At 39.2% G+C, this 11,740-nt stretch overlaps 1 protein-coding gene across 4 annotated transcripts in view; it reads right to left on the bottom strand.

The window, feature by feature from the left end:
• Positions 1–11,740, bottom strand: part of Mme (membrane metalloendopeptidase) — an 82,927-nt gene that overhangs the window by 4,873 nt on the left and 66,314 nt on the right. For all 4 annotated transcript variants that reach the window (XM_050147419.1, XM_050147417.1, XM_050147418.1 and 1 more), the window contains exons 18-22: positions 11,345–11,464; positions 9,707–9,840; positions 9,539–9,604; positions 5,911–6,006; positions 5,506–5,582 (exon numbers count right to left, since the gene is read on the bottom strand). In XM_050147419.1, coding sequence (XP_050003376.1) covers positions 5,506–5,582; positions 5,911–6,006; positions 9,539–9,604; positions 9,707–9,840; positions 11,345–11,464 — 493 coding nt within the window. The remainder of the gene's footprint in view (positions 1–5,505; positions 5,583–5,910; positions 6,007–9,538; positions 9,605–9,706; positions 9,841–11,344; positions 11,465–11,740) is intronic.

Below are 11,740 nucleotides of genomic sequence, written 5' to 3'. Positions count from 1 at the left end.
TCCTATTGGACCAGAGCATCCTCTCCTAAGGTTGGGAGGTGAAGGTTGGCGGCAAGTGCTTTGTAGCATTAAAAGAGAAGGAACAAGTGCTTATTGAACCCTCTGTGTGTGGTGTTTAAGCTCACATAAACATTAGTGCTTATGGAACTCTGTGTGTGGTGGGTAAGAGCACATAAACATCGCGGCTCTCGTCTCCCATCCAGACATCCCACATGTATAGTGTGAGTAATCTTAACAAAATTAAACCATAATCTATAATTCTCAAACCTAGTTCCAGCAAATACCTGGAGGAAATCCAGACTTCATCCACATAGCAAATTTTCCTTCAAATTCCACTTTGAGCTCTAACTATGCCAGCCTGAGATGTATTTTCACTCCCCATAGCAACCACAACCTGGTGCTGTGGATACTGACTACCTGGGGAAATCACTTCTCAGCCAGGGCACGGCTAACACCTTCCAGCCTTCATCATCACCTCCTTGGCGGTTGTGCTAGAGTTTTACACCATCTTGACAAAAACTGAAGTTATCTGAGAGGAGAAAACCTCAATTAAGAAAACGCCTCCATGGATCTGGCTGTAGGCAAGCCTGTAAGGCATTTTCTTAATTAATGATTGATGGAAGCCCATTGTGGGTGATGCCACCCTAGGCGGATTGTCCTCCTGGGTTCCATAAGAAAGCAGACTGAGCAAGCCATGAAGAGCAAGTCAGGAAACAGCACACCTCCATGGCCTCTGCATCAGCTCCTGTCTCCAAGTTCCCGTCTGACTTCCTTCAGTGATGAGCAGTGTTTTGGAAGCATAAACCAAATAAATCCTTTTCTCCCTAAGTTGCTTTGGTCACGATGCTTCACCCCAGCAATGGTAACTCTAACTAGGATAGCCACATTATCTGACTACTATCTAATTGACCTCTTTCCTCTTGTCTTATTTTGATCAAAGCTCTTTCAGTATCACTAGACTGTTGTCTCTATGGGAAAAGTGCTGCAGGTAGCCTTCTCTCTATTGAATCTTCCAAGCCAACTAAGTGATTTATATGTGCATTCTGACTCAGGACTGGCTGAATGAATGAACTCTGGGCTACACAGCTACCTCATTTCAGAGAAAAGAAAAACCATCTTAGAAGTTCATTGTTTTGATGGTCTTGACTCTTTTAGGGTCTAGGCTTAACTACCCTTTCAGTGTGGTGGGGAATGTTATTCATTTAGATATGGGGAGGGGGCAGTGGTGGTGGCTAGAGGCATCCTCACTCTCAGGAAGAAGCTCCCTGACTGATGGTGTGTGTGTGCAAAAAAAAAAAAAAAAAAAAAAAAAAAAAAAAAAAAAAAAAAAAAAAAAAAAAAAAAACAACTGAAGAACCTCAATGTTTTGTTACTTAAATAAAGCCACTTTCTCAGCATGATACAGAGGACCCATCATGTCAATGAAAATGTCCGAATCTATGCTTCAACTCTACATTTCTTTCTCTCGCTCTTTTTTGCTTTCTTTCCTCCATCCTGTCCTCCTTCTTTCCTTTTTATTTTCTTGAGACAGGGTCTGACTATGTAGATCAGATCAGGCTGGCCTCAAATGCATATAGATCCATCTGCCTCTGTTGAGATTAAAGTCACGTAACACCCAAACAAAAGACTAATTTTGGGAAGGCACAATTGGGAGTTGACAACCCAGGTAGAGTCAACACACGAACCCTCAGCTCTCCATCTCTGTTGTATTTCCTCTGTTCCCATGCAAGACGTCTAGATAATTTGATTCTGAATAATCAGCTCAGCAGCAGACCAGGGCTTTTCTTTCCCAGGCTTGTAATTAATGTTTGATGATATTTATACCATCAAATATTTGGATAGGTGACATGAATAATCATTTTGAAGACTGGGTACATTTTGGATACAATGAATCTCTTCTCTAAGACTGAGGTCATATTCTGTTAGGATTGCATACAATATTTACATGGATTTCATGCTACATTAAAACTCTGGCACGTGTGTGTTTACATTTTTGTTAACAGAAGATAAAATCTTTCATTGTTTCCTTAACAGAATTCATTCAAAAATTTTACCCTATTATGTAAAATAGTCAATTGTGCTGGTGCTCTTTATGCCCTGTGAAATAATCATTTGTATTAAAAACTTCAAAAATCTAGAGAGGCAAGCATCTATGTGACTGAGGATGGACTTTAGACCTTTAATATATTACTCCTAACGAAAATCAAATGAATTATTTATTTACTTATTTGAGCCAAAATCTCACTATGTAGCTCTAGCTGTCCTGGATCTCTCTATGTAGACCAGGCTGGCCTTAAACTCATAGAGATCGTCCTGCCTCTGCTTCTCAAAGGCACATACCACCATGGCTGTATAGTAAATGAGCGTTTTAAATTATTGAATAATTTGTTCTCAATTAATAGGTCTTCTGACAATCTATTATTAGTTTCTTAAAATTAATGACTTAGAATCAAATTTGGCTGGTTGCATTTATGAAGAGTCTAACCAGTCTTATAATTTCCTAACTATTATGATCCCTTCCTGACAAAGCCACGTTGAGTAACATATATTTTACCACATAGAATAATATGTAGGTTCATATATACTAACTGGACTGTTAGACAATTCATTAAAACCCATCCTGATAGTCGAAAAATATCAGGAGTTGATGCTAATATTTAAGGTGAACGGAAGAAGCATGAGGATTTCAAAGAACAGTTAAGTCAAGCATGCTACCTTATATAGGGAAACCAAGTATCTACACTGGTTGAAAATATCCGCATAAAATACTGAAAGTACTATATATATAAACATACTGGGATTTCATCCCTGAAACAGCTCCTCTTCTGTTTTTGATGGTACAGCTGCTTCAGCATGAATTTATCAATCTTTTTCTATCTTGAAAATATTTTCAGATGAACCACCAAGCACCATTTTTGAATAATAACTCAAGGATTGTTAGTTTTGAAAGTTCTTGTAAAATATATTTCACTTTGAATTGTCAGGAAGCAACCTGTTTCCAAAGCTAAGACATAATCTCAGCATTTGCCAAGGAAATCCCTTTAGCTCTAGAGCAAATAGCATTTTTTTTTGACAAAGGGCTGGCCTTCCATTTACTCTTAAAACATGAACATACTTCTCTTATTATGAATGAAAATAGAGATATCTTTGGTGTTAGAATAAAAAAAATTAAAGATATAAATCACTTCAAATGTTCATATGAAAATATTGGGGTGGAGAGATGCAGTCACATTTACCTTGCTGGGTTACTTAGCTAACACTCATTACATCTGTTACTATGCAGAACAGAGGAAATGAGCAACCATCAGTGTGCAAGTACTAGCGTACTTGAAAATGGTGTTAAGTCTGTTACAGATTTCCTTTTTTAAAATAATTTCTTTATTTTAATTTTATGTGTATGAGTGTTTTGTCTGCATACATGTATGTGTGCCATATGCATGCCTGGTGTCAGCAGAAGCCGGAATAGGGCATTAGGTCTCCCAGAGATGGAGTCAAATGTGGTCCTGAGATTCCTGACATGTGTGCTGGGAACCAAACTCATGTTGTTTTCAAGGGCGGTGCATACTCTTAACTTCTGAGCAATTTCTCTAGCCCTCAAGGTCCATAACTTTGTACACAAAACTTTAATCTATCCAGGTCTTTTATTTTAAAAAAGTAATTATTTTTAAGGACATATAAATAATAGGCATTTATATCCACTAACGTGAATCTTCCAACAACTCTCTCTATAATTTAGTCCTTATATATCAAGAAACCAAAGCCAGCGTATTAAAAAAATAGGCTCAGTCAAACATGCAGAAAAACCCTAGCAAAAAGCTCAGATAAGAGTTAAATGATGTCATCACTAGCACAGGGATAAACAGGCCTGGGTATGCTAGCTGCGATGACTTCACAAGGTTAACAGACCAAAGCAGAACTAAGGATAGTAACAGTAGGCTGCCTTATCAAAACAAAAGAACATTAATGCGAAACACCTTATTCTCCCAGGAAGGCAGACCATTCAGTAGCCCCATACTACCTGAAGGAAACGAGCTCTTTATAGACATCTGCTTTTGTTCACAGGAGCCTACAGAGCAAGGGTCTGACAAACTGTTTTATGTGCATTTACAAAAGTTCCCTGCTAGGCTCAAAATTAGATGCTTATATTTTTAACTCTTGAAAACTAGAAAGACCAACAACAACAAAAAACAACCTTTTTTCTTTTCTTTCTTTCTTTTTTTTTTTTTTTTTAAAAACTTGTCTGTACTGGTAATCAAAGAAATAAACAAAACAAAACAAACAAAAAAATACCTTTAAGAAATTAAGCTAAAAGTCTCTTGGATTAAAGCGTAGTGGGAATAGATCCACAATGACTTCCCGTGGAAAGCAATTAACCCAAAGCAGCTGGTATGGATAAGTTAATTAACGGAACTAACCTGAACTCACATTACAGGGAGAGCAAGCTGCAATGCGCTATTGCTGCATGAAGGAATTCTTAAGGAATTCCTAAAGCAGAGGTGATCTGGGGCTGGTGACAGCGACAGTCACGACACGGGGACAGACCAAGTGTATTTGATGAGGTATAAGATGTTTAAGTGTGCTGCTTATGACTTTACAATTAAGAGTCTTTCTGTCGGTAGTTAATTTTCTAGGTAATGTATACACGTTCATTTCAGGTAGAGTTTTAAAAGTTTCGGGGTAATAACTTCTCTTTTGTTCTCAAACTCTGATTTTCAAATTATGAACTTTTTAGTTAAATTTTTTTTCCAGTCTCCTTCTTGGAAGGTGTTATTGATAGCAAGGGGCGATTAAATGCTACCGTGCGAGAGAAAGGAACTGCATTAGGATGCCAGTCTGAGGGACATGAGGATCTAGAAGTCAGCATTCAAAGGCTGTTTCGAGTGGTTCTCTTCTAATACCTGATCTCTTTCGTGTTCACATTCTTCCATCTCCAAGAGCATTCCCCTACTAGCCTTGCTGGGCTGCTCTCTGACCTATGAGGCAATGTACTCCCTCACACCTGGAGGGTTGGCAATACGTCTTCAATGCTGGAGAACCTTCACCTAACAAAAGCTTTCCTTAATGTGATGAAAATATTTCCTTGGCATTTGGGACTCACATTCACAGCCTCTTAGATATAGGTTCTACCAGCTGGGGGTTCCATCAAACCACTGTTAAGAGGTGACACGTTCGTTGCAATCCAGCAGGCACCAAGCTTAGGATATATGTACTCTGAAGGACAGGATGGCCAGAGCTGGGCTTGTGGATGCATTGCTGGTATGGTCTGATGAGTCCTATCTTTGACAGATATGCAGACATAGACAGACATGCACACACAAATGCTCATACTCATGCACACACACACATGGACATGCACAAGCACACATGCATGTATGAATAGATACATGCACACGTTCACAGTACTCTTAAATTATATAGAATAAGAAGTAGAAAAAAGGCGAATTTAAAATATAGATTAATGGTGTCAACACCAGAACAGTCCGACTGCTATTCCTATCCACATACCTGAAGTTGCCGGGACTGTGTACGTCTGTTTTAATGGAATTGACTGCATACTCTGGCCTGTAGGTCCCACACCACACCTAGAAGTATAAATAAACAAAGGAAAACAACATGCTCAGGTGTAATCATGGAGCTCTGTGCGTAGGTTGGGGGGAAAGCAAACATTAATTTGGCATTCGTATTCAACCATTTACTCTTCAAGTAATGTTCCATGAAAGGCAATATATAAACATAATCATTTATAATGAACATAATCTGACAATCTTGTTGCAGATCATGAAAGCTAGCCAAGTCGAATGCTGCACCCCAATTAATTAAAAGAAGAAAACATCACGCAGTATCCAACTTGCTATGAAATTACAACTTAAAGTGCTTTTTCTCATTTATCAGTCATGAAAGATATACTACCTGGGCAAAGTTCAAGAAGAATAGTTGTTTGTGACTTAGGTCAATTCCAGGGAGTAATTTTTCTTCACCATTCTTTTTAACATAATTCTGGTAGGCCTAAATAGTAAAATAAAAGTATTTAAATTTTAAATTTGTATAAAAACCGATCACAAAAGACCATGTAATTCATCTTTTATATCAAATCACTATATAATACATTTAGATATGGTAACCAGTAACTCTCTCATGGATTAGCAAGAAGGCTAGAATGTGTCTATAAATGCGCAGAAAGAATAAGAGACTCATTAGCTGGAGACAAGAGTCTGGCGTGTCAGATGATCACACTACATGTCAGTTGGATGGAATGAGACTTGAACACATGATGACAATCTTACCTTCACACTGTCTACGGACAGATGGGTAAGTCCAGCTCGCTGGAGGAATGGGTTGCCAAAGGAGTCATCTGCAATTGCTATATTTAGCTTAGTTACTACTCTTGGCAAAATTGACACACGCCAGATTTAGTCTGAGTGATTCTTGCCAAAAGCTAAGGGATTCTGTTGAGATTCCTTGGGGTTTTAGTGTCCGTGATCCTGAGGTGAAGGAGAAGTAACTACTCTGGTCCCCGCAATACAGGACAAAGTAGACAGATTTCCAGTAAAAACAGGAGAAAGGAACTTTGGCCACATGAACACAGAAAAGGTTCTTAAAGATTTATTTTTCACTATTGAGAAATATAGGCTTGCTCTGCTATATGTAATTTTAAAATGGATTAGTATTAAACTTCCTGAGACAAGTTATTTGTTTTTTTCCTTAAAACATTTAAATTACATTTATTTATTTATGGGCAGATGGTTGAGAGGGTGTATACAGTGGTGCATGTATGGCGATCAGAGGGCAACCTGCAGTACTTAGTTCTCTCCTTCTACTGAATGGATCTAAAGGATTCGATTCAGGTGACCACATTTGGTGGCAAGTGGCTTTACTCACTCAGCCATCTTGCCAGCCTTTCCCACTTTCTAATAAAGAACATCCATCAGTTATATAAGTTAAAAATGTATTTTATTTCTTTCTTTTTACCATCTACATAGATGAGTGAACCTTTGCTATCTAAAGATTTTGGAGATAGAGAGAAGGCTTATGCCCTTCCCACTTAGGGAGTCCATGATCTAACAGAGGGGCAAATCATCACATGCAAAGAACTCAAAGGGTGTCATCAGTATTTGTGCAATTGTGCTTTTCTTTATTACTATAATTATCAGGCTGGTGTGGGTGAGTGTACAGCAGACTCATCGAAATGTGCTAATTACTAACACCAACTACTTCCCGTCAACACAGAGTGACAGGGGCTGCTGCTGAATCAACAGAGCGATGGGCAAAACATATGAGACAATGGCTTGCACAACACTGAAAATCCAGTCTTTAACATCCCGCCTTACAAAGGAGGACTGTCCAGAAAGATGGTTAATAATGAAGGCAAGTTCTATAACAGGTTTAGACTATTTCTCCGCAAGCGTGTATGCCATAGTCAAGGGAGGGGGAACATCAATGTTAAGTCTGGGGGATTCTGTGTTGAAAATAAACTGAGTGCTTTGGATTATGCTGGCCAGGATACTAAGAAAGGGAAATCCTGAAAGAAGATTCCAAGATCATGGGAGGGTGCCCTTGAATAGTCAGCTTCATGTTAATCTGGAGATCAGTTTCATTTAATCTGGAGATCATCCCCAAGGATTACAGATAGCAGTGCCTGGGCCCAGCAGGATAAGGATGGGGACACTTAAGATCCACAGGGCGGAACTTGGCTTCAGTAGGGGAATCGGTTACCTCTAAACTAAGCATTATCCCAGTCTCAACTAACATTGTTCAAACATGTCCAAAAAGGAGGAAACCATTTCTAATGTATCTAACTATATCCTATGATATATTTATAGGAAATATAAATTCTCAAGAATATTTATAGGAAATTAAAAATTGTCCAGCACCCAAAAAGGTAAAATGCACACTATTTGCCATCTAGTGAGAAACATAAATATCAATTACCCAGCATTCAAGGTAGTAGCAATGTACCATCCCCCAATGATAAGCTGGGACATTTACCCGACTTCACTTTTCAGGCCTCATACTGAAATGATGCTTTGTTTTGGGCACACTGTAGACCCCATCAGTTGTGTCTCTGTTTTGTAGTGATGCTTCTACTTTTCTGACAATCACTACCGCTCTCTTCCCCTTTGACCCTCAACATTGCAGTGATGACCAAATAATCCTATTCAGTCCTTAAACAGTCTACCCAACCCATCTGTGAAAACCTGGTTCTCTCTCATGGACACCTTATCCTTGTGTCATCGCAAGTAGGCAGCTTATTCTCTCACGTGTGGGCTGCTTCCGGGTCAAGAGGTACACTCAAATTCATATACATTCCTCCTAGTCCCTTCTAAAAGCATCCTCCCTCCACCCTTTTGTGGAATTCCCTATTTTTTCTTCCCTCCTGGCATTCATTGGATCATCTTTTAATTCTTACTCACATCCTCAGTTACTGAAATCTTTTACAGAAGCTGTTTTGCTGCATCCCTAGCACCTCAAACGGTACTGCAAAGAAAGCAAAGTCTTGGAAAGTACTTAGGTGGGAGGACTGTATGGGCCTTGGAGGACCTGGACACTTTCTGTAATGTAATGCCTTCTAGACATCACAGGGAAGCTGTATCTAAAAAATCTACATGGTAGGGTTCTTTAAACAAGACCTGTGTAATGGCACTGCCAGCAGACATGCCAATGTGGATGGAAAATATTTCATAAGCCCCCCCACCCCACCTCAGATGAAGAGCTACAGGCAGTCAATGGCAGGATGAGTCCCCTGATGAGTTATCCAGTCCCAAATGGCCAACCCTAAATCCATGTGCATGCAAGCAGCACTTAAAGGATTCCATAGCTTTTGCATGGATGTGTGGATAATAGTAAAGGAGAGGAGGTTATGAGTCTGGGGGAGGGACACAGGAGAGGTTGAGGAGAGAGAAATGTGTGAAAATGACATAAATATGTACTCATAAGTGAAATCCTCAAAAAGAAGTAAATAAACTACTTGTTGCTTACAAGAATAAGTGGAATAAGTGAGTCTAATGAATATTCCGACATTAATAATTCTTGAAGGATAATAGTTGGGCCAACCCCATGGCCATATACTAGAGCCATATCACAATCGGGTCCCTAACTGTTTCTCAGTGAGCAGACTAAGGCTTAATGTTATGTCCTCAGTTTATGCTGATACCTCCTCCACAGGCTGCCTCACATGCTGAGAAGATGCTGGCCTCCCTTATACTGATGAATGACCCCCAAACAATCATTTATATGGACATATTTACTAAGAAATTTACTTCAGGGATTATTTCTATGTCTTCTAGAAGCTCGCGCATCTTCTCGAGTCCTTTGGGGGTATCACTGGGTGCTTCCTTTTCCACCCTGACTTCCTCATACCATGTCAACCCACAGACCCCTGTGACGAGCATATACACAAGCCTCTTACTCTTCACGTGCTTCCCATTTCCCACTCCACTTCTTGTTTATATAGCCTCTTCTACAAGACTTCAAAGAAATGGGTGAATATGATACATGAACACTCCCATCGCTGACGTGGGAAGAAAGTATGACTACTCACTCTGTATGCTTGGCCAATACCTCCATTATCAGCAATGTTCTCTCCCAGTGTATTAATTCCATTGAGCTGTTTAAAGAAAGATTCTCTGTTAGGATTTTTAGAGACAGCATCGACATTTCACTTGGGATCGCACATTTGGAGCTTTTCTGGAGGATGCTAATGACATACATGCTGTCCACCTGCTAGGTCCCACGTGAAGTTGCCATACTGGTGCACCATGCACTGGGATTGGTCTTTAAAATTATTTGCAGACTGCTGAGTCCACCAGTCCACGAGGTCTCCATCTTTGTTAAAATTTCTTCCTGTAATATATTCATTCGGTAAAAAGGAAATTTGTTACAATAAAAATAAGAATAAGATTGTTTCATAGTCGAAATTCTTGAAGTAGGTTCTAATGCAGCTATAAGAAACACCATTGAGAGACCTCCCGCTCGCTGTTCCAGTTCCTCAGAGCCATTTTGAAAAACAATAAAATCATAGCGAGGATATTGGCATGGATACAACCCTTCCATCTTGAGATCTCTAGTTTGGGTGGAAAGGATGAAAATACTGCTCTGTGAGTGTCCATGGAATGGGGCAGACAATGAGAGAAACTTCTAACTCCCCCAACTTCTGCTTTCTTTGGGAAAGCTTGAACTTTGTCTGCCATTGTGTCTTGGAATTGATAGGTATTTCATCTAGTTGGCTTGTGGCTACTGCAGATGAGGCCACCAGATAAGCACTTCTGAAAACACACCTGGCTGTCCTTGATGCTTTCCATCTAAACCAGGACTATTTAATTTGATATTTTGAGACTTTAAAAGCCCAACACCTTTATTCTGGCTCTTATCTCATGTTTCCAGACCCTTTAGGCAAACTAACTCCTTGTTTTCCTCTATTTAAAGCACAAAGAGAAGCACGCCTTTTCTCTCCCAGAATTTTCTTGCTAGATTTAAACAACATCGATCTTTTCCTTTTTGTATCTCCGAATGCATTTATATACTCTGTTTTGACATTTAATTTTATCATGTTTTAAATATTTAGGATACAGTGAATAAGAAAATGGCAATGAAACAAAATTTGAACTTATATGCTGATTCTACCAATTCCAGGTTCTATAACATTACACAAACATGTTATATGCCTCTGTATGCTTCTATTTGGAAAATGGAAATATTATCAGTCAGTGTTGGTTAAGACTGTAGCACTGACTAATTGAGTTAACAGACGTCTCGCGTGTTTCTTTTTAAGGTGCTATTTTTCTTGTCTAGAATTCTGTCCAGTTAGTATTTTGTGAACTAAAACTTGTTACAATTTTTGTTATGGCCTTTTTACATATCTTCTGTCTTTAATCTTGATTGAATTAATTAAAACTGTAAATCTTTTTGGTTGTTTAGGGACGCATATCAACATTTAAGTGCCTGCTGTTTACAAGGTTCTAAATTATGTATTAAACAAAAAGATGAAAAGAAAAAAAGTTCCTGGCTGCAAGCAGCTTGCCAACCACAGGGGCTTGGATAGGACCCTGCTCTCTGTGAGCCTAAGACACATATAATCGGACTGAGCATCATTTCTGGTGCACAACACTGTGGCACTTTCTCAGTGTGAATTTTTGCTTCCATCTCTCACAGTATAAAGCACATTTTTTTCACTGCCCACTAATATTTTGAGTTTCTTAGGAAACACTTTAACCAGAACACTGACTCTGTGGTGAGACATAGGTCAGCAACACACTGATAAACACATGGGGTTCTGTGCTGACATATGACAGCTCTTCAACTTAGCAAGATGTATTTCAGCCAAAGGAAAATGTTACCTATACTTTACCATTGTCATCAAAGCCATGTGTGATCTCGTGTCCGATGACCATGCCAATGGCCCCATAGTTCAGTGAGTTGGGCTGCCGGGCACTAAAGAACGGGGGTTGCAAAATGCCAGCAGGGAAGACTGAAGGAGAGAAGATAGTGGAAGATTATCCTTGGCATTGTCAATGACGGCGTCATAATTACTAACCTGTTTCTACCATGTTCATTTCACTTAGGATAATAGATAATAAAAGTCTTGTGTGACAGATGCCAACACAATCATTTATTATTGATGGTGGCAAAGTGACTGAGCCAGCGCTGTGCTCAACCTATGATTTATTTATCACAATTCACCTACCAATCTTCAAGATTTTTTTTTTCTGTAAGGAGTTTGGGGCAAGGAAAATGTATAAGTTAT

Source organism: Alexandromys fortis, unplaced genomic scaffold (assembly GCF_014885135.2).
Source record: "Alexandromys fortis isolate MF-2015 unplaced genomic scaffold, M_Fortis_MF-2015_v1.1 scaffold_53, whole genome shotgun sequence".
Taxonomy (NCBI): domain Eukaryota; kingdom Metazoa; phylum Chordata; class Mammalia; order Rodentia; family Cricetidae; genus Alexandromys; species Alexandromys fortis.
This window is presented reverse-complemented; position numbering and strand designations above follow the sequence as displayed.